Source organism: Rhinolophus hipposideros (assembly GCF_964194185.1).
Source record: "Rhinolophus hipposideros genome assembly, chromosome: 7".
NCBI classification, from domain to species: domain Eukaryota; kingdom Metazoa; phylum Chordata; class Mammalia; order Chiroptera; family Rhinolophidae; genus Rhinolophus; species Rhinolophus hipposideros.
The window spans coordinates 74,735,099-74,760,780 of record NC_138053.1 but is presented as its reverse complement, the minus strand read 5'-3'; the positions used below and the strand labels follow the sequence as shown (position 1 = coordinate 74,760,780).

The 25,682-nt window shown below is 38.3% G+C and overlaps 1 protein-coding gene across 9 annotated transcripts in view; it reads right to left on the bottom strand.

Annotated features, from left to right (window-relative positions):
* Positions 1-25,682, bottom strand: part of DAB2 (DAB adaptor protein 2) — a 49,293-nt gene that overhangs the window by 6,889 nt on the left and 16,722 nt on the right. For 3 of the 9 annotated variants that reach the window (XM_081053230.1, XM_081053232.1, XM_081053233.1), the window contains 10 exons: positions 19,061-19,111; positions 14,518-14,710; positions 13,403-13,542; positions 12,260-12,358; positions 10,468-10,599; positions 9,888-9,968; positions 9,418-9,444; positions 9,126-9,179; positions 8,670-8,732; positions 2,121-2,283 (listed from right to left, as the gene is read on the bottom strand). In XM_081053230.1, coding sequence (XP_080909356.1) covers positions 2,121-2,283; positions 8,670-8,732; positions 9,126-9,179; positions 9,418-9,444; positions 9,888-9,968; positions 10,468-10,599; positions 12,260-12,358; positions 13,403-13,542; positions 14,518-14,608 — 850 coding nt within the window. In that variant the 5' untranslated portion in view covers positions 14,609-14,710; positions 19,061-19,111. Of the gene's footprint in view, positions 1-2,120; positions 2,284-3,272; positions 3,927-8,669; positions 8,733-9,125; positions 9,180-9,417; positions 9,445-9,887; positions 9,969-10,467; positions 10,600-12,259; positions 12,359-13,402; positions 13,543-14,517; positions 14,711-19,060; positions 19,112-20,735; positions 20,913-25,682 lie in introns of all 9 variants that reach the window. The other 6 variants (XM_081053226.1, XM_081053228.1, XM_081053234.1 and 3 more) reach the window with 5 other exon arrangements.

The window sequence follows — 25,682 nt, the reverse complement described above, 5'->3', positions numbered from 1 at the left end:
AAATTGGGTATAATTTTATCATCTTTCACATTCGACGACCTGCCTTCCCTTAGGAAAATGTGTGGCTTTAGTCAGAGATGGTATTAGTGGGAGTGGGAGTACAAGAAAAACATATTTGCCAGGAATTAAAGGCTTTGCTAGTATAAACTTATGCCAGCCTTCATTCCCATCTACCAGGTTCCATGCATTGTGTTTCCAAGATATTTAAGGCCCCTATGGAGAGAGTAGAGGCATGAGGTAAGAAAAAAGTGTGTGGGTAAAAAAGTTAATTTTATTACCTTCTGATGCTAGATTAAAATACAGGGTAGCTAGTCAAAGCCGAAGGCTCAGCTTCCTACAATACCCTCTCCCCACCCCCAGTTCTCCAGAGGAGACAGTTCCCCAGCTGGGTCCAGCGGAAGCCAGACCTACAACCTTCCAGGGTTTGGCTGAGGATCCTTGCTAGTATAGACAGGGGCTATACTGTAGAGCTCAGTTTGAGTCCCATGTCCAAACTTGGAAGAATCATCAGTATTCTGCAGTTGTATACCCCAAGGCCTCAACAGGGGCACCTAGCCAAAAGCTTCACTTCGTCTGAATAAATTAACAATTATAGGGTCCAGCTGTATTTTCAGGCTGACTTGTTAAATATTGGCTGTAAAAATTCTTCAGGGCGTGATATTAGACTACAAGCTCTGTGATGCGATCTAGTTGCAGGCACTGCCTGCAACTTTCTACCCTTCTGCAAGGAAAAGCACCAACCAGCTCCACTTGGGGGTGCAGGAAAAGAGCCATGCAGAAAGGAAGAGGCTCCCAAGAGACACGGAGTGCTTAGGGAGAGTCTCTTGATGGTATAAATGCAAGCAGATCAGGAACAAGTTGGCTTCTCAACACCGCATGGATTTCAGCCATTCAGCAGTTGGGTAACAACTCCCCTTTTGCTACCATACTCCAGATATGATCAAACAGATGTAATATGACAGAACCAAAATATGTTCCTTTGAAAGGAAACAGCAGAGACGAAAAAACAAAACAAACAAATAAACAAAAAAACCCAAGGGTCCTGATGACTGACTCGGCAGGAGGCAGAGAAAGCCAAGATCCCTGATCAAATTTTACAAAATGAGGCAGAGCTCCCCTCTCCCACTCAACTCCCTCCCAAGATAGTCTGTTTGGAGTTTATAACAGTGCCAAGCAGCAGAAACACAAAGAGAATGCCCAGTAGGACAGCGAAAACTATTGCCGGGGTTTCTGAAGACTGTACCATGGAGACAGAAAAGAACTGGAGGCTGTGGGTGAAGAGTAGCAGGGTCACCCCTCAGCAAAGTGGCCTTCCCCGTGTCTTGCTCCAGAGTTACTCAGAGGCTCCCAAAGAGCTAATGACACAGTTACGAATGGCAGCACCAGCACATCCTAGGTATCTGATCAAATCCCATCTCTTCCCTTATCTCTGTGCTCTTTTCAACGTCAGGTTACTAGTACTTATCTTCTAACTCTATTAAGACACTTGGCTAGCCAAAATATTGGCAAGGAGCTACTAAGACTTAAGTATGCGGAGACTGATCAGGATATCAGTCCTGTCTCATACCCGCCATATGCATAGGACCAGAGCTGGGCTCAGAACCTAGAACTTTTATCCCATGACTTACACTTGCTTTAGACTTAACTTGTATCCCTCTTGGGGTATATATCCCTTCCAAGAGGGATATCTGTTTAATAGGGAATAGGATTGCGAACTGGTAATGGCAAATCACATGGAAGACATGCATGTTGCTACTTTTCCAATAGAGATGATAGATAAGTCTCGTGTCAACCCTGTTTCTCCAATGAAGTTGGTCTGAGCTTCAGAAGCCCTTATAATTGTCTTCAGTGAGCCATTATCAATGGGTTCAAGTAAGTGCAATACTGAAAATGGATTTCTTCTCACATGCCACCTCAAGAAGCCAAATTTCAATTACAAGTCAAGAGCTTCAAATGTGGGTGGGGTTGTCCAGAAGCCAAAGTAGGAGAAAAGTTCCCTATGTTGCTCAAATCTTATGCCCCTGAAACCTCTATGGATACGAAGTGCTTTCCTCCTATGCACTATCATCGTATAAGTGAAAGTAACAGAGCCAAACCTAACTCAATCTCTAAGCACTTACCTAGACCTGCAAGGGGTCCCACAGGGGCAGAAGCATTTGTTTTGAAGAGGTCCAGAGGGTTGCTCTGTGGGGTTGTAGATTGTCCTGTAGGTGACGTCTGGCCTGGAGGTTCTGAGTCAGGAGGAGCAAAGATGTCTGACGTAAGCAAGTCATTGGCTGGAGACTGACAGGGCAGAGAGGGAGATAAAAGAGTTACTCAGTGACAGAGAAATACCTCTTTATTCTGTCTCCTACTCTGTACCCCAAATTTGGGAACCACAAAAAAACCTGTTTCCTGTTAGTGACAAACTGCAACAAAAACACAACCAACCAACCAACGAAACCAAAAAGACAAGGATCCCTGCAATGGACAGAATATTGGGTCTTTGGTGACTGATACAATGGATGACTCTCAACGTGAAATCTAATTTACTTATTTACACATTTGTATCTATCTGGTCTCCTTTTCAGCTAAAAGCTTGAAGCTGGTAAAGAAAGGACAACTATAAATAAGTAGCTTAAATATTTTTTATCATTTTAGTGGATGTGAATCAGTCTGCATAAAGATGATACAGTAGTATATTTATTAGGTGAGCCTACGTATTCCAATGAGATTTAAAAAAAATACTTGCAGAAATCTCATTTTAAACTGTTTTTGAATTAAGTGGTAATAGTAAATATGTTTCTTTTAAGACAACAGAATATCCAGTCAGCTTTTAACGGAGAAGACAAACTCAAGCATTTCATCCTACCACGTTGGACATTAATGCAATATGAGAAGTGTGTGGGGGGCACGTGTTAGTGTGGGAAGGTACACAGATGATCACAAGAACCCTTTCCCTCCCCTCCCAGAAAGTAACCATCAAACTTACCAGAGGTACAGAAGCATAGCAGCATTAAAAATGAAAAAAACAAAAACAAAACGTGTTTAGTTAATAAGTGACAAGGCATGCAAATGGAAAGAAGGGTGTGACAAACACGGCTGAGAGAGAAACTTTACAAGGGTGGCGATTAGAGGAAGGTATTCCTGGAGAACGATGTGCCTTTAGCCCACCTTCTATTTTACAGCCACACAGGCAACTACAACAGCAGCAGGAAAGAGAGCTTGCATCATACCACCCTTTGATACCGAACATGCATTCTGCCAATGGATATGTGGAGAAGACAATTCACCTTAGCAGTCCTTCTGCCTCTTCCTGGTTTGGTACTTTGTGGAGGTGGGATAATGGCTATGGAGTCATGTGGTGAGGACTGGACAGAGCTTTCCAAGTCCTGCTTTACGCCATTCGGTACGGACAGTCCTTTGGGAGGGCTTCCCACAAAAGGGTTCGGGGAGGATTTGACATGGAAGCCGTTCTGTTCTCTTTCAGATACCCCATTCTGAGTTCTCACTGTTGGCTGTGTTTGCGGACTTGAAAGGGGCCACGGGTCTGCCTGAGTTTCCTGTTTGCCAGTCCGGTTAGAGATTTGGTCAAATTGCTGACCAAAATAATCAACATCCCCATTCAGGGGCCCATTACTTAGTGGAGTAGACAAGCCACTCAAATTCTCTTTCTTCTGATCTGGAGATTTGAGAGAATCAAATGAAGAAGGTGTCGATTGGTCTTGCTGTGCAAAAGGATCATCACGGAAAGGATCAGGATTAGGGGTGGGAAAGAAATTGAGATTGGCAGAAAAGGCATTTTCGGGCAAGAAAGATGCCTGAGGCTTTGGTCGAGGAAGAGAAGAGGAGGTGATGCCATTTGCTAAGAATGAATTTTCTCTTAAAGAATTCTGATTGGTGTTGATTTCAGAGTTTAGATCCACTAACAGGATATCTTTGCTTTCCTATCACATTTGGAAAGAAAAAAAAGAAAGAAAGAAAGTGTTAGTCCATGTTGTGCCTTCAAATGAGAAAGCTATATAAAATGACCAGGATTATCAAAATTCCCATTAGATTTTGGTCTTGACAAACTGGTTGACCATTACCTCCTCCCATCACCTCCATGAATGCACTTACTGGTTATAGGTCCTCCCTGCCTGACCCCCACACCATGACCTTTTATTTAAGTCTCAACTTCATCGGCCCCTCATTAAGTGAACTCTTACTGTTGTTTACTTTATTCATGTCTCTGCTCACCCTTACAGACTGGTTGAGTTCATGATCATCGTTGTATCAATTCATGCCATTGAAAGTCTTAAAGGGAATTGGCTGTGAGTCACTTCAAGTAATTATCTAAGTATACTGAGCTCAGAAGCCTAGCCCCGCTTCTTACCTCATGGGCAGTCCCTTCTATTATATCCCCAAAGTCATGTAACATTACCTCTCTAAATGAGAAACTTTATTGGCTAATATAGTCATGTTTTACAATTCTGGCTGTAATGAAGTTTAAGGTTAAATACCTAGATTTCCCTATAATTGGGCTTTCCTCTAGGGGAGCAAAAAGATTTTCCCTGTACATCACAACCTGTCAGGTATGACTTTTTAAATATTTAAAGATCTTTTTGAAGGTGCCAGCCAAGTTGGATTTCTTATCTTCGTCATCCTAGTCTCCAGCTTCTGTCTATGTCTTTCTAAAATAGTGATATAATCTAACATAACACATTACATTATCCTCTCTTATGTGTGCATTTTTAATAATATAGCTTAGAGTTGCTTGTGTTGTGACAGTAATGACATTTATTCAGTAGATAAATTCAACTAACCTTTAATTTATCTTTAATTTATGTATAATCTAATCTTGATGTGTAAAGTGGAGTGTGAGTTTAAGAGTCAATTTGAAAGATATACCAAATGCATATATAACTACGAATTCTGTTCTCTATCATTTTCTGTTATGTTAATTACTTGGGTTTTCAATTGTTAAATAAGACATCCTTCTCAGGATAAAAGCAGCAAATTTCATCAATCTGACATGTCTTTATTCAGGTCAATGACATAACTAAATAGGATTCACCCTGGGATAGAGCTATCACTTAACCACTGCAGACCTTCCTCTTGATTGACTTTGATCCATTAAAAACTTAACTATGCTAGCCATAGCATAGAAGAATATAAACAATAAAATACACCTAGCTGAAATGGAAGTTGAAATTCTAGCATTACCCTGAGCAGATTACTAAATATTTTGATCATTGAGACAAAAACAACAGCATAAAGGAATATAAAATTCTCAAAATTAAAAAAAAAAAACAACCATAAAGGAATATAAAATTCTCAAAATTAAAAAGAGGATCTCAAAACCAATGAATAGGCCTCATTGGTTTTAAGAGAAAATGACAAATTTTTAGAAAGTTTAAGCCCTAAATCAGATCTAACTGGTATTCTATTTTTGGCTTCCTTTACTATAAGATATAAAAATACAATTTTTCAAAACCAGCTTTTCTTTTTATAACCAGAAGAATTTGTCAGAAGAAAGAGCTCGTAATTAATAAAATAATATAATAAATCAAAGAAATGGATTGGAAGACCTCTTCATGTAAGGATCTTTAATAATCAAAAGGTAGGACAAAATGTATTATAGAGCTTATGATTTCAATACATTTCAAATGTATTATAGAGCTTGTGATTTCAATATTTATTCATTTATTATGAGCCACCTCTGGTGAGAACAGTTGGGTATTCACAGCTGGTAGAGTTCTCCTTTTCAAATACTTCAGAGGAAGTTCTTAGGACACCAAACAGGAGCCACAATGTTAGACTTCTGAATAGTCACCCTATAAGTAAAATGTATACGGCTCTCCTCAGGTTGGGTTTGTGGTTAATCCAAGGATAAGAGTCTAGTTCATAGACTATAATTGCAAGATGCAAGACTCCTCATCCACCCCCTTGGTCAGAGCTTCATTCATTCTTTGTTGGACAGTCAATATTGCATCTACTCGGCAATCATTGGAGAACCTGAGAGGCAAGCACTGGTGACACAAGGTGAAACACACAGTCCCTGCTCTTAAGGGGCTCCAGTAACAGGGGCAAGAAGGCAACCAAAGGTAACTGCACAGAGACAAGGTGTTGAATACTGAGTACCATAGCATAGCTGTTCTCTAGATAGCTGATCTCACTTAACCACTCCAGCCTGCTAAATCCCAGACTTCCCTACTTAAAGCTTTTTGTGGCTTCTTGCTATTCCCTATATGAAACTAAATTTGATTAGCCAGACTTTCCAAATAATCCACAATAGAACCCAGTTTATTTTTAGCTTAACTACTCTCTATTTTCCTATGCACCTCAAAGACCCAAGTCAAGTTCAGATTTTTTACGAAGCTTTTTTCCATGTATCCTTCTATTTCAGCATCACCTGTGACAACCCATGGCATCTTAGGTATACACAACACTGCTTTGTGCCCTGATCCCATCTCTGTACCAGATTTAACCTCCTTGATGGGGGTCCAGGCCTTATATTCTTATAATAACTGTGTTTTCGAATGGTCAAATTTTTAAAGTTAGAGCATGTCCTTTTTCCTTTCCCTTTTTTTTTTTTTTTGAGGTCAGTATGGAAGATCTGATCTCAAAAGTGGTTTTCCAATAAAAATTACATTCTAAGGGATGCCACTTAGCTTGCAACATGAGGGGCATATAGAGAAGGGAATGACTAATAAAGTCTAGGTAATTTAGATTGTTTTCCTCTCTTCATCTCTTCCAGAGCAACTATTTTAAGATTTGAATATTTTTAAATATGCTGGTTTTATCAAGTAGAGATAAATTTATCTTGTGACCTATGTATATGGAGTCACTGTGTAAGAACATGTTGACAAAGTCTGACAGACCCATATTTAGTGCTTTTAGCATTCTCTTACTTATCAGATCCCATCATCTACTTTGATGGTATTTATTCCTTTAATTTATTGTTAGTTTAACTAAAACTTAACATTTTATTTTTATAAACCAAAAATTCTTAGAATACATGAAGACTAATATCAATGAAACTCAGAATTACTGATTTGTTTTTCATTTCCTTTTTCAGAACTTTCTAGAAGTCTCCAGAAGCCCATTAAGCAGTGATTCCTTGCCTATCCCACTGGAACTCTAGTTCATGGTTTGAGTGCTTGATCTCTTTCAATATACTTGTTTGAGTGTGTTATATTTAGAAAGTATGTTATTCAGATATCAATGTACTTTAGGAAGGGCACTACTAATGGAGGAGGGGGCAAAGTTGCCTAGGAATCAAAATGACTTCCGACCTAGTAGGGACCTTAGACCTTTCATGATTATCTAATCCGATATTTCAAAAAATTTATCCTTAGAATGGTAACAAACGTTGTGAAGAATGAAAGGATCTATAGACAAGTGAATTAGGACTCAGGGCTTAAAAAAACCTTAAACAGGCTTCTCTAGTGTGGGCTTTTAGAGCCTCTAAAATGCTGTTATGGATTGTGAATCTCATAGGGTTGGGGCTGAGAAGAGTGTGTGTAGCTCCTGCTCCTCTCTATCTCACTGGGCCTGGGCATTTGATGTAAAATTGCATAGGCCTGGCATTCTCTGCAATACTCTGGGGCTTGTGTCATTTATCGAGTCCTCCGTCTTCTGAGGCTTGAGTTCCCATGACCTTCTTGGTCATATAGGCTTGCTTGACAATAATTTCCCTATATAATAGGCTCCTAGATAGTCTCTCCATTATTCTACACTGATGCCCTTTTGTCTAGTTATTGCCTTCTCATCTTTTATATTAAGGTCTAGAAACTCACTTACTCAGAGGCATTATCTGAACCTCTAACCTAGATAAATATACTATAATTAATATCCACTAATAGGCTTTGTGATTAGCTTTAATGTTGGTCTCTCTGCCAGATAGTAAACTCCATGATGCCAATGCCACTGTATATCTCACTAAGTGCTGTGCCCAGCAAGCAGCAGGTATTCAAGAAACTATTAAACCAATAATAGAAATTGCAAGCAGCCATTCAAAATTACATGGAAAATTTTACTTGAGGCCTGTTTGGAAGGTCTGAGATTTGCATTTAAGCCTTGAATCTAGACCTTTTTCTTGAGTAAATGAATTTTTTCTGAATCATCATTTTCTTACCTATAAAGGAAAATATTGCTCTATTTTCACAGAGTTGTTACAGATTAATCAATATTAAGAGGACTTGATATATTACAGTATCCTATAAACAATGATAATTTTTTTTTTTAACACGAACAGGCTTTGGTTAAACATAACTGAGCCCTCTTATTTATTTTAAGTCTTACTTCACACCAAGATTATGCTGCTAAACCACATAGAAAGAACAGAAAATAAATGGAGAGGACAGGAGGCTTTACAATTAATCACTTAACAAACATATTTCCTTCAAGTGGGCTTATGCCAAGAATTATTATTCAGCTCCTCCTTCTGATCCTAAGTAATACCAAGAACAACTACATTGTCTGACCTATTGCTCAGATTTAACCTCTAAGCAATATTAATATATCTGAATAAGTGATGATAGGTTCCCAAGATGTAAATTTGTTTTAGTAGTCATTTACACTTTATGAAGAAAAATCAGCAGTCACCCTCCAAGTTTCAATGAGATGCTCAAGATTTCTGGTTAATTGCCAATTTGAGTTATAGATGTCATTTCCATTACATTGCAAATTTAAAAACAGACACTTACTGTTGGACTATTTAGGTCAGGAGGTGTAGACATGTCCCCAAACAAATCCATCTGGTCAACAGCCTTAAAAAAGTATTTGGATTAGATTCAGATGTGTCTACTAAAAAAGATTACTTTGTATATTGTCGTAATTGTTTCCTAAACTAAAGTTTAGGAAAATAGTCACAATTGGATTTTTATTTAACCAACACAGATTTGATAATAGGCTATTTAGGTCAGGAAGTGTAGACAGGTACCCAAACAAATCCATCTGGTCCACATTCTTTAGAAAGTATTTGGATTAGATTCAGATGTGTTTACCAAAGAGATTACTTTGTATATTGACATACATGTTATACTAATGTTTAGGGAAATAGTTGTTGCAATTGGATTTTCATACAGATTCAGTATTTGCAACATCTATAGGAAGTAAAACCCATGTTCAGGTACCTAAGAATCCAAAAATCACATACATACCAATTTCAATTTGTTAGCTTGGTCATCAAGAGTCATTAGGGTCTCGCTTCCATTCTGAAAAGATGGCAAATATTTAAGGGTTTAGTTAGTGAGTTTTCCCTATAGAATTTAATTTTCTAGTGTTTTAGCTTGCTAAGCAGTTATGATTTTGTCACTGATCATTCAACTATACATCTTCTATGAGCAGAGGGGTCATGAACACACAGTAATAAGCCAGGAGAGGAGCAGGTAGCAAATAAAGGCTTATGCACATCACATGCGTAATTCACAAGAAGAGAACATGCAGTTTTACCTCTACTGCATTGTTGGCTTCTTCCATCTAAAAAGAAAGGCATAAATTCAGTGATCTTAGTAATTATAGTTAAAGGGGGTTAAATAAAAGAACCTATGGCTTCACACATAGAAGCAAGAGAGACTCTTGCACATTATTTCTGTCCTACATGCCCCTCCCCTTTTCATATTAATATTGGATTTGAATGGTTACTGGACTTAAACTTGGTAGTGCTGTATAGTCCTTGGAATCAATGTGAAGATTGTAGGGAGAAAAGACAGGAGTCAGGGACTGGAAATCAGAAGTGCCTACTGATAATATCCATCCATTGCCCTATTGGGAAGAACAGACAATACATTTCTCCACTTGCTATGCTTGGGAAAGCCACATGGAAGGCAACTCTCCAGACAGACCATGTGTTTATGTAATGTTCAAACATGGTCCTGAATACTGTCTTAAGTTTAATAGAACCTATATTGAGTAGTACTTGCCTTTTTCTTTTCTTCTTCCTTTTTCTTTACGTTATAGATAACTTGAAAAAGGTCTTTAAGATCAATGACTAATGGCTCAGCCTGAAGCAAGAGAAAGCATCTTTATCAGTATTTTAATCTTACTATTTTCTTCCTTTTGCCCCCCATCAATTATGATTAGTTTTCTTCCTTTCTCTTAAAGCTCCTTGCTACCCTCCCCTGGTTTATGGGGAATCACCACCACCCTGTCCCTAACCCCAGATACATAAAAGACTGCAAGGTTAATAAGTGCTTAAAAAGCAAGAAGCACAATGATAATTTTTCAAGTTCCTTCCAGGATTTCTTGGAATGATTCACCATTGTTCTAAAATCAGCATTGACCTTACGAGAAAGTCCATTCTAACAATCCTTGTGCCACACACTCCATGAGAATCAATGACATTTTAAAAAGATTCCTTAGATCAATAATCATCCTTTGAATCATTGGTTAGTCCTCCTCTCACCTCCAATTATTTCCAAAAAGCTCTCTGAGTGACAGACACTCCTATGTTTCACCGAGGACAAATGCCCCTCCAGGTATACCTCCAGGCTTATTGCTTACCTGTTGCCCTGTTTTTATGGCAAAAAACTGATGCTGGCCTTCCGCTCCACACACATAACCGAATGCCCGGTTGTCTGTCACATCACGGGCAATGAAAGAAATCTTGTTTACTGGATGTTCGTGCTCTATTACCTGAAAAGGAACATAAGAAATGATTTACTGGGAAAACTAGAATCTGTTTGTTGTCTAGCACAACTAAGCATCAAATACCTAGGCACGTAGGAAAAAGATAAGATATTTGGAAGAAAAAGAATTTTACCTCTGGTTGAAGGCTAGAGCTACATTTATCCTCGCTAGGAAGGGCTCCAAACGGAACAAAGAGTAGAAAACAAAAGAGGGAAGAACACTTTTTCTTGATATATTCATACTCGATTCTCTGTACCCAAAGACGTGGTGTCATATAGCAAGGAAGGACTGAGGATTAGGAGAGGAAGAATTTCTAAAGAGAAGGTGGGACATACAAACCTGAAGCCATTCCAAGTAGGCCTACTTTCCCAACTCGAAGACAAACTCAAGTGAACAGCATAACTAAACTAGACGAGTGTTCACAGGGATCCTTTGACAATGGCTCAGAGTAGCCAGAGAACAGTTACCTAAGGATTACTGGAACAATGATCCCCAGTACATTCTGGAAATTGCCAAATGCTGTCATCCAGTATTTCTCAATCTCACTTAGAGATCCAGGTCATTATCCAGGAGTTACATGTGGCAGGGGATTAGTAGTTCCCTCCCCTCTATTCCCTGTCCCCGTTTCTCTTGGTCCTTTCAAGTCAACAGCAGGGTTCAACTCTTTAGGGATATTTGTATGTGGTCAGACTATGTCTTGGCTTTTTTTCCCAAATGCCTAAGGCCACCAAAGTTTATACTGGGTATATTAGAAGGGTTGGGGAGCGAGAGAATGCTTGTGAGAGAAACCTGTCACCATTCTCTGATGGGTTTGGGAAGATAAGACTTAAGAGATGAGGAAGAATGGAGACAGCAATACATGAGAACCAGCAGGGTTAGTGAGCATGCACCAGGGTTTTAGTGCCCTAAGTTTGGCCAATGGATTTTGCATATTAGATAATGGATGTCTCTAGGAAGGGATGGATAGTAACTGGATATCTCCCTACAGTATCTTGATACAATAGAGTATTTTACAGCAATGAAAATGAGCTACAAACAATTTAAATAGATGAATCTTATATTATGGCTAACAGAGAAAAAGTAGTTCCAGATGACTTGAAGTATGATAGCTTTTTGATGAGGCTCAAAAGCAAGCAAACAAGTAAGACTGTTCATTCATATATGACAGAAGAACAACAGCAACCACCAAAAAAAAAAAAATGAGTGAAGTTACATCTGTGAGGTTAGAAGGAAGAGAAAAGAGAGAAGAGAAAGAAAAAGCAGATGTGTTAAGGTAACATTCCAGCATTAGGTTAGTCAATAAGTTCACATGTGACCAATATATTAAAATAAGACCCATGCATAGACCTGTGATAGCATCACAAACTAGAAGTTAGGATTAATCTAGTTCTGTGTACCTGGGGTCCAAAAAAATGATATTTACAGCATACCTGTGTTTATAGATTTGAGGTTCACGTCTATTAGAGGAAATACATTTCAAAATAATATGTCTTGATTCCTCACCTCCTACTCTATCTGTCTTCTTCCTATTACTTCTGGAGAAATAATACATACCATTTTTTCCCTACAGAATTTTGAAAAGGAAAAAGGGGAGCTGAAATGTAAATCACAAATTGTTTGTCGGACTCGGGTGGTCAGAAAAGTGTCAGTGAAAGTGAATTCTTACCCCAGTTTTCTCATCAATTATTTTTATTCCAGAAAGAGAAATGTTGACCCAGATCCTTTGTTTGTGTTGTCCTTGAGACCGACCAGCTGCTGCCATTCCCTGGTGAGGTTGGGAAAACAAAAAAAAAAACTAGTTAAATGTACCCTATGGTGCTTCTGATACTAAAATTTTAAAAGACAGCTTTGTTTTCAGTTTGGTTTACCATCTATGAAAGGATTAGGCACCTTTCATAAGAGACAGCAGGGTGGGATAGAAAGAATTAAAGCAAGACTTCACTAATTAGCACTGAGAACTTGGACACGCCATTCTCATTTCTCTTGGCCTCATTATAGTCATGGGTAAATAGTCATGGGTAAAGATAAGACTGGACTAGAAGATCTTCAAAGATGTTCTAGGCCATGTCTTATTTAACAAACATTATTCATTTAATTAGTTTCTTCCAAGTAGGGTCCTGACTTTTATCTGAATACTTCCAGGGTCTAAACATTTTTTTTTTAATTAAAGTTTATTGGGATGACAATTGTTAGTAAAGTTACATAGATTTAAGGTGTACAATTCTGTATTACATCATCTATAAATCCCATTGTGTGTTCACCACCCAGAGTCAGTTCTCCTTCCATACCATATGTTTGATCCCCCTTCCCCTCATCTCCCCCCCCCCTTACCCTCTGGTAACCACTAAACTATTGTCTGTGTCTATGAGTTTTTGTTTCTCAGTGGTTTGTCTTGTTCTTTTGTTGTTTTTGATTCAGATACCAAAATCTGCTCAAAGGGAAAGACATCTAGAGCTCTGCTATACTTGATTAAATCAGGTCTCTGGAACAGTATTCAAAATATGCAAACAAACTCATGGCTTCTCATAAAATGAGGCGCTACTGGAGCAATGATGAGATCAGAAAAGTTTTTCTTTCAAATAATTGAGATAAACCAGGGTGCCAAAAAATATATATATTTATATCACTTGTAGTCATCTTTTGTTATCAGAATTTATTGAGTGTTACAATATTAATACAGATTTTTCCCTTTTTTAAAATGTGTATACATTTTTGGGGCACCCTCTGTATATAAATGCAAACTTGCAATCGAATTCCCTCTGCTGGATAATTGCTTAGGCAGAGACAATGCATGCTTTCTCACTTTTACCTTTAGTTTCATCATAGAATCTTGGCTCATTTTATCCCCTCTGGCATCTGGCACATCATCGATGCCGATTAGTTTAGCCTTGTATTTTACACCATCACCTTTGAATCTGGCCAAAAGATACTCATCTGTCTTTTCCGAGCCTGGGAAAAGAAAGAAATATAGGATAAAGTTTATAAATGTATTTAAATATCAGCGCCAGATATAATCAAATATGCTCCAGAAACACCAACTCAAAGTAGTATAAATCTTGATTATACAATAATTGATTAAATATGCAATATTCTATCCTAGTTTTCACTTTCTTTGAGTAAAATCACACTCAAATACTGGATATGATGTTGAGGTGGAGAGAAAATAAACTCTTAAAGGTTCAGAATGGATTGAATTATGGGGAACTTATGAAAATATGTGAAGTGGGATTTGGGGATATTCATCATTATTTTAAAACCGTTTTTTAAAAAGAATATAAGGAGGATAATACTTTTGTCTTAATGAAAGAAAAATAAGGCACCACACAATTTATAACATTTTAAACTGTCAACAAAGCAGAGGAATTACAGGTAAATTTCTTTGAAAACCATTAAGGTAATTATTCCACCTTTATAACTTTTGCTTCTCCTGAAAGGCCTGCGCAAAGTGTAAAAGTTAAAGGCAAGTGAGTCACGAAATATTCTCAAACTATGAATGATGAAGAACACTGGCACTTTCTAGCTGTACTTAAGGTCAAGAAGATGGTCTAATAAAATAAAGATCTCGATTTTTTTTAAAAAAACAGCCACTTCAGTAAAACAAAGTGGTAAATAGGTTCCTGAAAGATAATCATATAATCATTGAGAGTTGCATTTATTAACTGAACAAGATGCTATGAAAGCTTCCTGGCAGAACCCATGTTGGTGCAATCGCACGATTCAGAGGCATAGGGTATCTTATTATACGTATATGGAATGAACCAACGTCCTTTGCCAAAATCCAACTTTCCTTTTTAAGAGAACCTGAGACTAGGCTGAGGTTGAAGCATGGCCAGGACCAACTCTTACTTGACCCTGAGCTTCATATTTCTTCAGAGGTAACCACTACCAGCTCCCTTCTTTGGCCTGAAGAGGATTTCTCCATACCTTTCTTTTTTTCTTTCTTCGAAGGTGCTTTTGGTGCAGCCTGTTGGTCAGGCTGACCATTAGTTGTACTTGTTTCTACTTCGTTAGACATGGCAAGAAGGCAGACAGCAACTTTGGTACCAGGAGACACTTAGTGACACTTAGGCAATCCCCAGTGGAGAAGTCTCAAACGAACATAACCTACCACAGACACCTGTAGGCAAAGTTTAGAGGCGTAATTAGATCATAAGACAGCAAACCCAGACTTTATCCCACAATATGCCTACAACGAGTGATTCGCCAGTGTAGTTCTTCAGAACCATTTTGTGCTTTCTCCTCTAAGACTGAACTCTGAAAGCAGGGGAGTGGGTAGGACTGTTTCCTTTGTAGTTTCCAAATGGAAAGCGGGTGTTTACCAGATTTTTTTAAATCAATTGGTATCTGGTAACATTTAATGATTACCTAGCTAAGGAGTTTGTGTTAGACCTTTAGCATAAAAATCTAAAATTAAAGATATGGATCAAAATGTGTCACACATAGAAAACTAAGGTTTCATAGCAAAACAGAAGGCTGAGTCTGAGAAAATTGCAACTGGCATGTGAAACTAGACAATGTACATTCTGGTTCTTCAAAAACTCCTTTAACTAGAAAGGCAGTGTCTGGAGTAAAGTTATGAATTTTATCTTATCCATATTGATAAGTATTTTTTTTTTTGATATTTGTGATATCTTTTTTTTTTAATTAAATTTATTGGGGTGACAATTGTTAGTAAATTTACATAGATTTCAGGTGTACAATTCTGTATTACATCATCTATAAGTCCCATTGTGTGTTCATCACCCAGAGTCAGTTCTCCTTCCATCACCATATATTTGATCCCCCTTACCCTCATCACCCATCCCCCACCCCCCTTACCCTCTGGTAACCACTAAATTACTGTCTGTGTCTATGAGTTTTTGTTTCTCATTTGTTTGTCTTGTTCTTTTGTTGTTTTTGGTTTATATACCACATATCAGTGAAATCATAGGGTTCTCTGCTTTTTCTATCTGACTTATTTCACTTAGCATTATACTCTCAAGATCCATCCATGTTGTCACAAATGCTCCTATATCATCTTTCCTTAACGCCGAATAGTATTCCATTGTGTATATATACAACTTCTTTATCCATTCATCTATCGAAGGACATTTTGGTTGTTTCCATGTCTTGGCAACCGATAAGTATTTTTTTTTTTTAAATGTTAGGATGCTGCATATTTTCTCCAGGGTTATTTAAGCATTATACTTTAAAAGATGTCCATTTTTGGTATTAACACATGTATCAGAGAAAGTGACTTTATGGGGTGTCTATTGTGCATGTAATTCATTGAGTGTGAATGCTTTTATGTTATTATTTAGCGCTACAATCCTCAAAACAGTTGGGGTATGTGCTCTCATAAAGCTTCTCCATGTATCACGGATAAAGCAGAAAGATGAAGAGTCACTGTAAGCACACAGAAGTGAACTAATATTTTAAAAGGTGCTTTCATCTCCCAGGAGTCAAAGTTTCTACGCAACTCTTGAGAGAGCTAGAGAAAGGTTAACTTTCTGCATGGACTGAAGACCAAAGGCAAAGAAAAGCCGTTCATAGTTCTGTAATCCTGTTAAGAGCACCTATGGGCTGTTATAATTCTCACCCCAAAAAGCCCTCTTAATTCTGTGCTATAGCACCCATTTATTTGAGCTTTTTAATTCACGGACCAAGTCCACCACGTGGAAATACGTACTACTTGTTAGATGTTTAAAGGATAAAGAGCAAGTTTCAAGTTTTCACTTCGTGAGCTAAAATTGCACTTATTTGCTTTATAAATGTCAACATGTTTTCCTGAAGGTCGGTGCTTAACCTCTCCCCCATGAGTCTTTAAATAGTCTTTGTAGTCTTAACAGTCTTTAAAAACACATACATAGATAAATACATAAATATATTCATGATTAATGTCATCTGAATGATTTCATTTGGAGATTTAGTAATTAATTTTGCTCATAGACATCTGCGTAGTAGGTAACAAGAGAGAAGTGTCTTTACAGATGAACATCTTATGTGGTGGAGGACTCAAAGCCGTATTTACTGAAGACTTCTTTGGGGACCAAGCACTATTAGCCTTTTCCCTGTATTAACTCTAAAAAATGTTACAGTAACCCTATGAGTATTATGATGCAATATTATGTCACTTTCCAGAGGGAAAGCCACGGCACCGAGGTTTCAAACTACACAGCTGCAAAGTTGTGAAACCTGGGTCTCCAGGCTGTCTGGCCCCAAGCCAGAGTTCCTCAAATGTGATACTGATGGATCTCATCTGAGAAACCTCATACTAGCTACAGAGGTATCCTATTATATACCTATAATGGCCCCCCAAAGATATGTCCAGTTCTAGCCCCTGAACCTTTGAATATGGCCCTATTTGGGAAAAAGATATTTGCAGTTGTAATTAAGGTTCTTGAATGGGGATCATCCTGGATCTAGGGAGGGCCCTAAATGCCATAACAGATGCCCTTCTAAAAGAAAGGCAAACAGAGATTTGAGACACAAGAAGGTTATATGAAGACAGAGGTGCAAAGTGCATTGATGCATCTAAAAATCAGGAATACCAAGGATTGCCAATGTCCACCAAAAGCTAGGAGCGAGCCACAGAACAGGTTTTCTCTCAGAGCCTTCAGAATGAAAAACCCTGCTGATATCTTGATTTTGAGTTTCTAGCCTGTGGGACTGTGAGAGAATAAATTGCTGTGGTTTTAAGCCAGTTTTTGGTAATTTGTTATGGCAGTCCTAGGAAACAAGTACAACACCTCTACTTTTTATGACTTGATTGGTTTCAGTGGTTCCCAAGATTTATTTCCTGGTGGCATGATAAATCTCCTAGTCACATCCACACTCTTCCAATTTTGGGACGCCAATAATCATTTTCTTAATTTCAGATAATTTATTCCAATTTTGGTAGGATATTACCCATGTTAACAACATCAGGAGTGAGACTAAGCTATGATCGAAAGACAAACACTGACATTCATCATCCTGCATCCTCTCCTTCTCTCCAGGGAGCCACTTCCTTTGCAGTTGCTCAGATGTCATCTTAGAAATAAGGAAAATGCTTCCTGTGACCTTGTAGTCCTCTAATCACCATCTCATGATCCTTTCATAATTAAACATCTAAAATGGATTGTCTCCTACCCTGTGGGTTTTCATATTCTCTTCCTCTCAAAGGACTACTCATCTCAATTCTAGTCTCAGAAAGTCAACTTCAGCTTCTTTTCATCCTTTTGAGCGTATCTGACTGCATACCTCAGACACCTATACCTTTTGGTGAGCCTTTATTTTTTTTCCTACTTTTTGTTCCCATGACCTTGAAGCTCCAGTCCATGGCTTAGGTTTGCTCAATTGGAATGATGTGGATTAAAAATAATAATAATATTCTAAATTTAGCAAAATGTTGGAAGTTTTCCTATTTAGTCTTATAGTGACTTCCCTTGCATTAAAGACAAAGATATAGACTTTTTTTATTTGTTTGTGAGAGTCTTAAATATTTTGCCTCTCCTTATCTTCAATCTCCTTTCCTTTCACTCTTGTATACCAACCCCAAGGTTTTCATTTCTTTTAGAGCACTTTTGTTTTTTACTCCTTACCTTTTCAAATTTTCCGAGCACCCTTTCCCCCCACATCCTACCCATCCTAGTTACCCTTGTCCCTGAAGAAAGGAGATAAGACTTCTCCCTGAAGCTTTATCCCCCTCGCCGCCAGCTCTGGTTGAAAAGTAACCAACCTGGGTATAAGAGTTTATTGACCATCTTTGAAGCTAGATATAGTACTTTCCTGCAGGGTAGTATTTCTGAGAAACAATGATTTAGCTCATTTTATTGGCAAATTTTATTCTAAGGTGAGACTATTTTAAAGGAATTTGAGATGTGCCACGAAAAACTTTAAGGGGCTTGGGAGAGAAAGTGGTGGTGTGGTTTAGTCTTAAAAATGATATAAAACATAACTACCTCACAACACAACATGTAGTGTTAGCAGGCTGGGCCAAAATAGGAGCGTTCTAAGATGATGGGTGCTACTTTGGTTTTATAGCAACAACGTCTCTTTTCAGACGTTTAAGGACCACTTTTCACAGCATCTGAATTGTTTTAAAGATACTCAGTTCCCTTTGACTATATCCTTGCACTGTTCGGGGGCGAGTAGTTATAAGGGGCAACGGAGAAATAAAACAGGGAGAAAAGTGTTTTTAGTATAAATTCCCTGAAGAAAAGATATGTATATGTTGAATTGCAAACACCAAGAGTCTGTCTCCATTTTAGGCTATACAGTTTAAAATGTATTTACGCTCCCAGAAATTATTGGAAAGTGAATTTTGCCCATAGGCCCTAAGACGCAAAGATCAATTACTTTATAAAGAAATATTAAAAGTTTCTTGAAAGATTTTAACAAAAGTGTACATCTAATTCTACATATACCAGAGTGATAAACATTCACCTTTCCCCTAAGATTTAAAGAGCAAATCCCCCATCATAGACTTCCCAAATGCTCAACTTACCGTTTGACATGCGGTAGATTGAAGAAGTCTTGCTTCAAGACTTAGGTCCCTCTGTAGAGAATAATCAACTTATTTAAATCCAACATTTAAAATTCAAATGCATAATCCTTCCAACCATGTTACAGAATTGTCACTCGACTCATAAAACCTTCACAGGTTTTATAATGAATTGAGTTTTGAAAAGGGATATGGGGGCCAAAAGATGCCTTCATTATTTCCTTTGATTACTTCCCAAACTTGGGCATTGCTAAAAACAAAAACAAACAAACAAAAAAACTGTCTAGACTGCATTATGCTACAGGGTCTGTTTTAAAGCTCTAGTAAGATAAAGTATCTTTTATAAGGGGAACAAGTGGGTGCAAGACTACTAGGAAACATATAGTCATCTTATTCATTGGGTTTAGTCCCAGGAACACTTATGACCAAAGAGCATAAAATTAATCAGGAAACATATACACTGAGTGTTTAGGTAGGGATTACAAATTAAAGCTCAAAAACATGTAAAGGGGTCCATGAACAGCTCCCCATCTAAACCTACCTGGTTCTAGTTCTTAGGGGATGGGCTAATTGCTTCATTAGAAACTTAAAAAGAGAAAGAAGAAGATACATCTGGAAACAGGTGACGACCTAAAGTTATTGTATATTCTTGACTGCTTCTGAAGGCCTAATACAGAAAAGAGAGGTGTAAATGAAATTTTGCTAAGTCAATAAAATTTACTTCCATTTGAGTGAAGATATCTAACTTGGAGTTTGGACTTAATACAAATCTCCCTGAAAGAATGTGGGGACTTCCCCTTTTCACGGAACAAGAATCAGATGACTAGGAGAGATTTTGCAGCTTGCAACATCTTTTCTGAGAAGGCTGAGAAATGTATACCAGAAGACTATGTGAGTCATCTTAGGACAACTATGTTCTTTGCACACACAAAAATTCTGCTATTGTTTGTTTATCCCTTACATAAATGATTCATGTAAGACATCTCATGTTTAGAACCCTGCAACGTTCAGCATAGGGGCAAATTTGTGGAGGGACAAACTTGGCTGGTGTCTTCTTGTTCTTGCTGCTTTTCCATCAGTAGGAAGGTATTGGTATCAGCAAAGATACTAATTAATAATTGCAGGGTCCTTCAGCAGTAGCATGACACCAATTTGCCACCTCCCTCCCAGTCTACCTCCTAACTCCAATTATATAAAGAGAGAGGAACTTGCTTGGTTAGTGGTCAGTCTCAGATGCTGGTAAAACGAGTAACTTGAGTAAAAGACTTATTTAACAGTAGCCCCATTCTCTAAATGCTAGAGAATCTGTTTTCAATGCTAAGGAGAGTAAGACAAACACCTAAACTACCAAGCATTTAAAACATTTATCTGACAGCGCTCTGAAATAGAATGTGTCTTTATTTTATGAATAATGAAATGGACTCAGTAACAAGATCAATAGGCAATAAGTTGCTCGGCTCAAAACTGAACGTGCTCTGTGTTCCCTTGTCTACTACATATACATGCTGCTACTCTCTCTCTCTTTTTTATCCCACTGATTTTAACCTGTATTTTATAAGCTGCTTTCAAAGTCATAATCACATTGACTTTACCATATCAGTTAACTATTCAGAAAGAGCCACATAAAATAGACACAGAAAAGGGAGTTAAGGAGAGTCAAGCACAAAACAACATAAACCTCTTTAGAGTGTCCAGTACTTTGTACTTGTCAGAGAACGTGTTTCCTGGTCCTTTGGAACATTATGCCTGTCTCAGCTGAGGCACTGAATCAGGACATGTGAAATATTAACCTCTAAGGCAGATCTCAGGGTCCAAGAGGTCAGCAAACAGCCTTCGCCACCATCTTCACAGTAGCCTTTTGAAAATAAGAAAGGTTACCAGACATGATGCACTGAGGTTAGGCAGTGTTTGATACTTGATGTAGCCTGGATTCCTATCCTTTCAGGAAGGCTTCCTCTACTCTCAAAGGCCAAGCTGAGAGACAGTAATAATTTTTTCAGCCTGTTTAATTGGGGAAATGAGCTATGTTGAAGCACACAGAAAAGGAGTCTAGAAGATTGTTTTGTAAATGCTGACACTGCTGTAGGGGCCTCAGTAACAAAACATGCCCGAGTCAGGGAGGCCTACACAAGTTAGGCATTTACAGGGAGCATGTCTCACAACTTTTACTTCTTGGAAAGGATGCCGCAGGATTTACAGGATACATAAAGCCCTGGACGAAAACACTCTTCCCGATCTTTGGAACCAAGTCAGACCAGAAGTCCCCATACAGTTGATTTTGGGTATAAGTGAGATAGCATAACAGGTAAGAAAGAGTTCAGGCTTGGGAATCTTACACACTTCCACCATTTTTCAGCTCTGTGGCTGAGGTACCTTATCTATTATTTATTTCTTCATCTGGAAAATGGGAATACAGTTTGCAGAGTTATGAGAACGCAGTAAGGACTTCTGCAGAGACCTTAGTGTGTAGCAAACAGAAAGTGCTCACCAAATGGCAGCTGGGATTAAATCAGAGCTGGATTTCAAGAGAGGTTGTGTAGACTTATGTTGCATCCAACATTGCTTTTCTACAGCAAGTGTTTAAACAGTTTGAGAACAACTAGGACCAATAAGTAAACAGCTAGTAAGTAGAGACACAGGGGCACGTAATGCTTTTATTAGTAAGGCCCCGGTGAAAAAGTGAGAGGGTTTCCAGTGTTAGAGCCACATGCTCTTCAACTCTGACTTCTGAGCCTATAGGAGATAGTTTCTGATGCGAACAGGACTCTGGGAACAAAACCTACTCTTAGTTACCCAGAGAAGTCTCTTCTAATGGAGCCAGAGTCAAATTTAAGCCTATATCATTACCATTGGCAGTTTAGAAGGTCTAAGTCATACAACTTGGAGAACTTTTACTGGGGAATTCTTAAAATGTCAATGTCCATGCCACACCAAAATCGATTAAATCAGAATCTCTGGGGAAGGGACATAGTCATCAATATATATTTAAAGATTCCCAGATGATTCTAATGTTTGAGAAGTTTGAGGTCTACTTCCGCAATCCTTTGTCCCCTTAAAGAAACACCAAGTAGGTTAGACTATTGAGCTGGAGACCTAGGAAATAATTTGGTCACATCCTTTCATTATAAAGATTAGGAAACTGAAAGGAAGAAAGAGTGCATAACAACTTGTCTAATTGTTGAATAGCTGATTGGGAATAGAGTTGGTACCAGAAGAAATCTAGATCCTAACATGAGATTTTACTGTTCTATTCCTAGAAATTGTATGTGTGTGTGTGTGTGTGTGTGTGTGTGTGTGTGTGTGTGTGTTTGCATTTTAACTATATCTTAAGAAGGCTGTACAAAGCCCATTACATAGAGACTGAACCAAGAACACCTTCCATTTAGTAGCTATACCAAGCAAAGAACAAGAAGATAGTTTAGCAGAATAGCTTGAACACGGAATTTCACAGATTTTTTCTGAACCAAAACAGAGAAAGGATTTTATGTGGTCTAATTATACATGTTGCTGGATTCTTTTTTGCCAAAGTAGCTGGAGTCCTACTTGGTCAAACTGGCTCATAATGTTGATTTGGCTCTGGAGAAGAAAGTACTTGGCTAGGTTTGAGATGTAACTCGCAGATCAAAGAAGTCAAATTTATTTCAGTACATTCTCTACTATTCAGTGCTTACAATTTTAGTTGTTTTTTCTTTTTTTTTGCACGATAGGAAGTTTGAGTTCTTGAGTTGGCAACCTTCAATATTCTTGAGTCATTATGACCTCTCCTAATTTTGTATTCACCCCCACCCATTTTGTTTTTAAAATAAGTTTTTATTAGGAATATTTCCTATTAGAGCAAAACAATAGTCATAATAAAGAGTGCTTAGGAGAGTTTAAGCTTTAAAAATGAGTTTAATGCAATCCAAATGAAGGTCCATTCTCTTGACTGGACAATGCAACCAATTCACTAGAAATGTCTAAAAATTGCTCACAAGTTGAACTGAAGTATTAAGTTTCAAATCAACTTTATAATCATATTACTCAGTTGTTTCAGTACAATGTCTATTAGTTTGAACACTTAACTCTATTAGGTTTAGAAACAGCAGAAAATATAGATTTATAACGAGAGTTTGCTCCAGCCTCTTGGCAAAGTGGGGCATGAGTTAACATGCTTGTATGAATAAAGACTCACATAAGGGATTGAGTCTAAAATCCCTCCTTATACTCATTCAGACTCCATGAAAGAAAGCAGAATATCCCTGAGGTCTTTTGACTATGTAGAATTTTTGTGAAGATGTACACAGGAGGCTTGGGGTTGGATTAACTGTTATTAGAGAGCATACCCACCTCAACTTTAACATCCCAGCCAATCATTCCACCCCAGTTCTTCAGTGTGACCTCCTCTATCTTAGACTAATAAACAGAGCAGGAAACTGAAATTGAACATTATCCTTTAACTTCTACAAAGGGAAGGAAGTGAGACTGAAGCTTTGGAGGTTCAAAAATCAGGTTTCCATCAATGCTTTACATTGCGGGACTAGATCATTTGAGCTATGCTCTGACATGATTTCCCTGACAACAGGAACCATTTGGACATGGCTCAACCAGGCTATGGCACATGTGCTCTGTATAGCTCAAGTGAGCTGGGCAGGACAGTAAAGGGGGTATAATTTGACATGGAAAAGGGAATGGGGAATTGCGGGTACAGTATGTTTCAACCCAGACTCACCAGAACTCTGTATTTGGGGCATTATTGGGCCCTGATCCTCTTAATGATGTGGTATTTGCTTCCTTATCTGTTGTCCTTTTTGTACTTTTCCCTCAGGAGTCATGTGGGGAAGAGAGATTGGCAAGGTAATGACGGCATCCTTGAGCCCAAGGTCATAATATTAAGTATATCTTCATTAACTGCCACTCTTTCTAATAGAGAGACATCAAGTCAACTGTGGAAGGCGCCATGAGTGATTTCTATTAATTCTGAGGAAAGGTTTTTTGGAGCCCACTGCTTTGGGAAAAAGGATTATATAGCTTTTGAGGGGTAGGAGGGGTTTGGAAAAGCTACCCTTCTCCATACACCTTGGGCTTTAAGCTCAAAGGTAGTTGACAGCCTGGTGGATAAGTTTGTATAGCAAGCCAAGGTATTTCTGGGAAATAGCAAATAGAGTGAAATGGTCCAACACCAGGTAGGAGGGGGGCGTGGAGTGGGGGGCTCCTTATAGCTGAGGAATGGGTAGAAGGTAAGCAGTCTAGACTAGAAAACCTGGGCTCAAATGTCAGGGTTCCCAATTATCCTGGCCAAGATACTTTGTCACCTGGGCTGGCCTCTGTACAGTGGCTGGTGGGTGGTACAGAAGAGCACACTGAAAGAGCTGTGTGACAAGATGGCCTGTAGCGACATTACAGAACTCTGCTGAACACTTCTTCCCCCATCCTGCGACACTACTGCAGGACCAGTAATGGCAGCACCTGTTTCAGTCACCAGGGCACTTGCTTCAGAAGATAAAACCCGTCATATTTTAGTGGCAGCACAGTAGCCTATACTGGGTTGCTGTAATAGGCTGGGGACATCATTCTGCAATGAAAAGGACAGAAGGGAGCCCTCACAGGTTTGGGTATTTCTAGTTATGAAGTGATAGTAACCAGAAAGTATACCAAAAAACATGTCAAAAGAAGATATTTAAAAAGCTCTAGTTTTCACGGAGAATTGGAATGAATGACTGGAATAAGCCAATTTTAAAAGTTGAAGTTAGACGAGCTCTATTTTGTACAATTAGATGGTAAAGTAGGATGTTAGACTTCATTATGCTTCGCTCCCATTCTAAATCCAAGGGAAGAGAGAGTTCTAAAGAATGAGCAATTTATACAACCAATTTTAGGGTTTTAAATTTTAAAAATATACTACTAACACGTAGCCTCTAGAAATTTTCTATTGCAAGGCCATTGGGGCAGTGAATTGAGGAGCATTATGGAACTGGTACAAAACCACAGTAAACACATGGCTTTTACTTTGAATTTGGCATCTAAGTGTACAATGGATATTATGCTTGATTCTTGCAGGAAAATGTTATTAAAAAGCTAATAGGTCAGGATCAGAGAAAGGGACTGTCATTGTACCATTTGATTCCTTAGCTGACACGCTGACACTATCCATACCCTTTTCAATAACCCCCCTCACATCTACGTGTACTTAGCAAATTGACCAGCAAATATTCCACTGTTTTCACATCTATTCTTCCTAAGTCAGATATTTCTATCAACATTAAGTACTCTTCCTAGTTCCAAGCTAGGTTTTAAATAAATCACATAAATGAATCTTAGGAGTTTCTTCCTTAGAACACAACATCAAGCTGTGCTTTCTCATTCTCACATCAAATAATCCTGAATTAAGTCCACATGGATATGCAGTATATCTAGCCTGTGGACTTTGGATACAATAGTTTATTCACTTCAGTCCCTTTGTGCTTTCATCTATGCTTAGACACATACATCTTAACTGTTAAACACGTTCCACTTTCTACTCAAGTGCCATTACAATAGGTATCTTGAAGGTCTATGTGGACATTAGAGGAGTTTTAAAAGCATTATTTAGAAGTGTCTGCATTTGAAATATTAATCCATAAACAAAGAGCCATTACACTCATAGAAC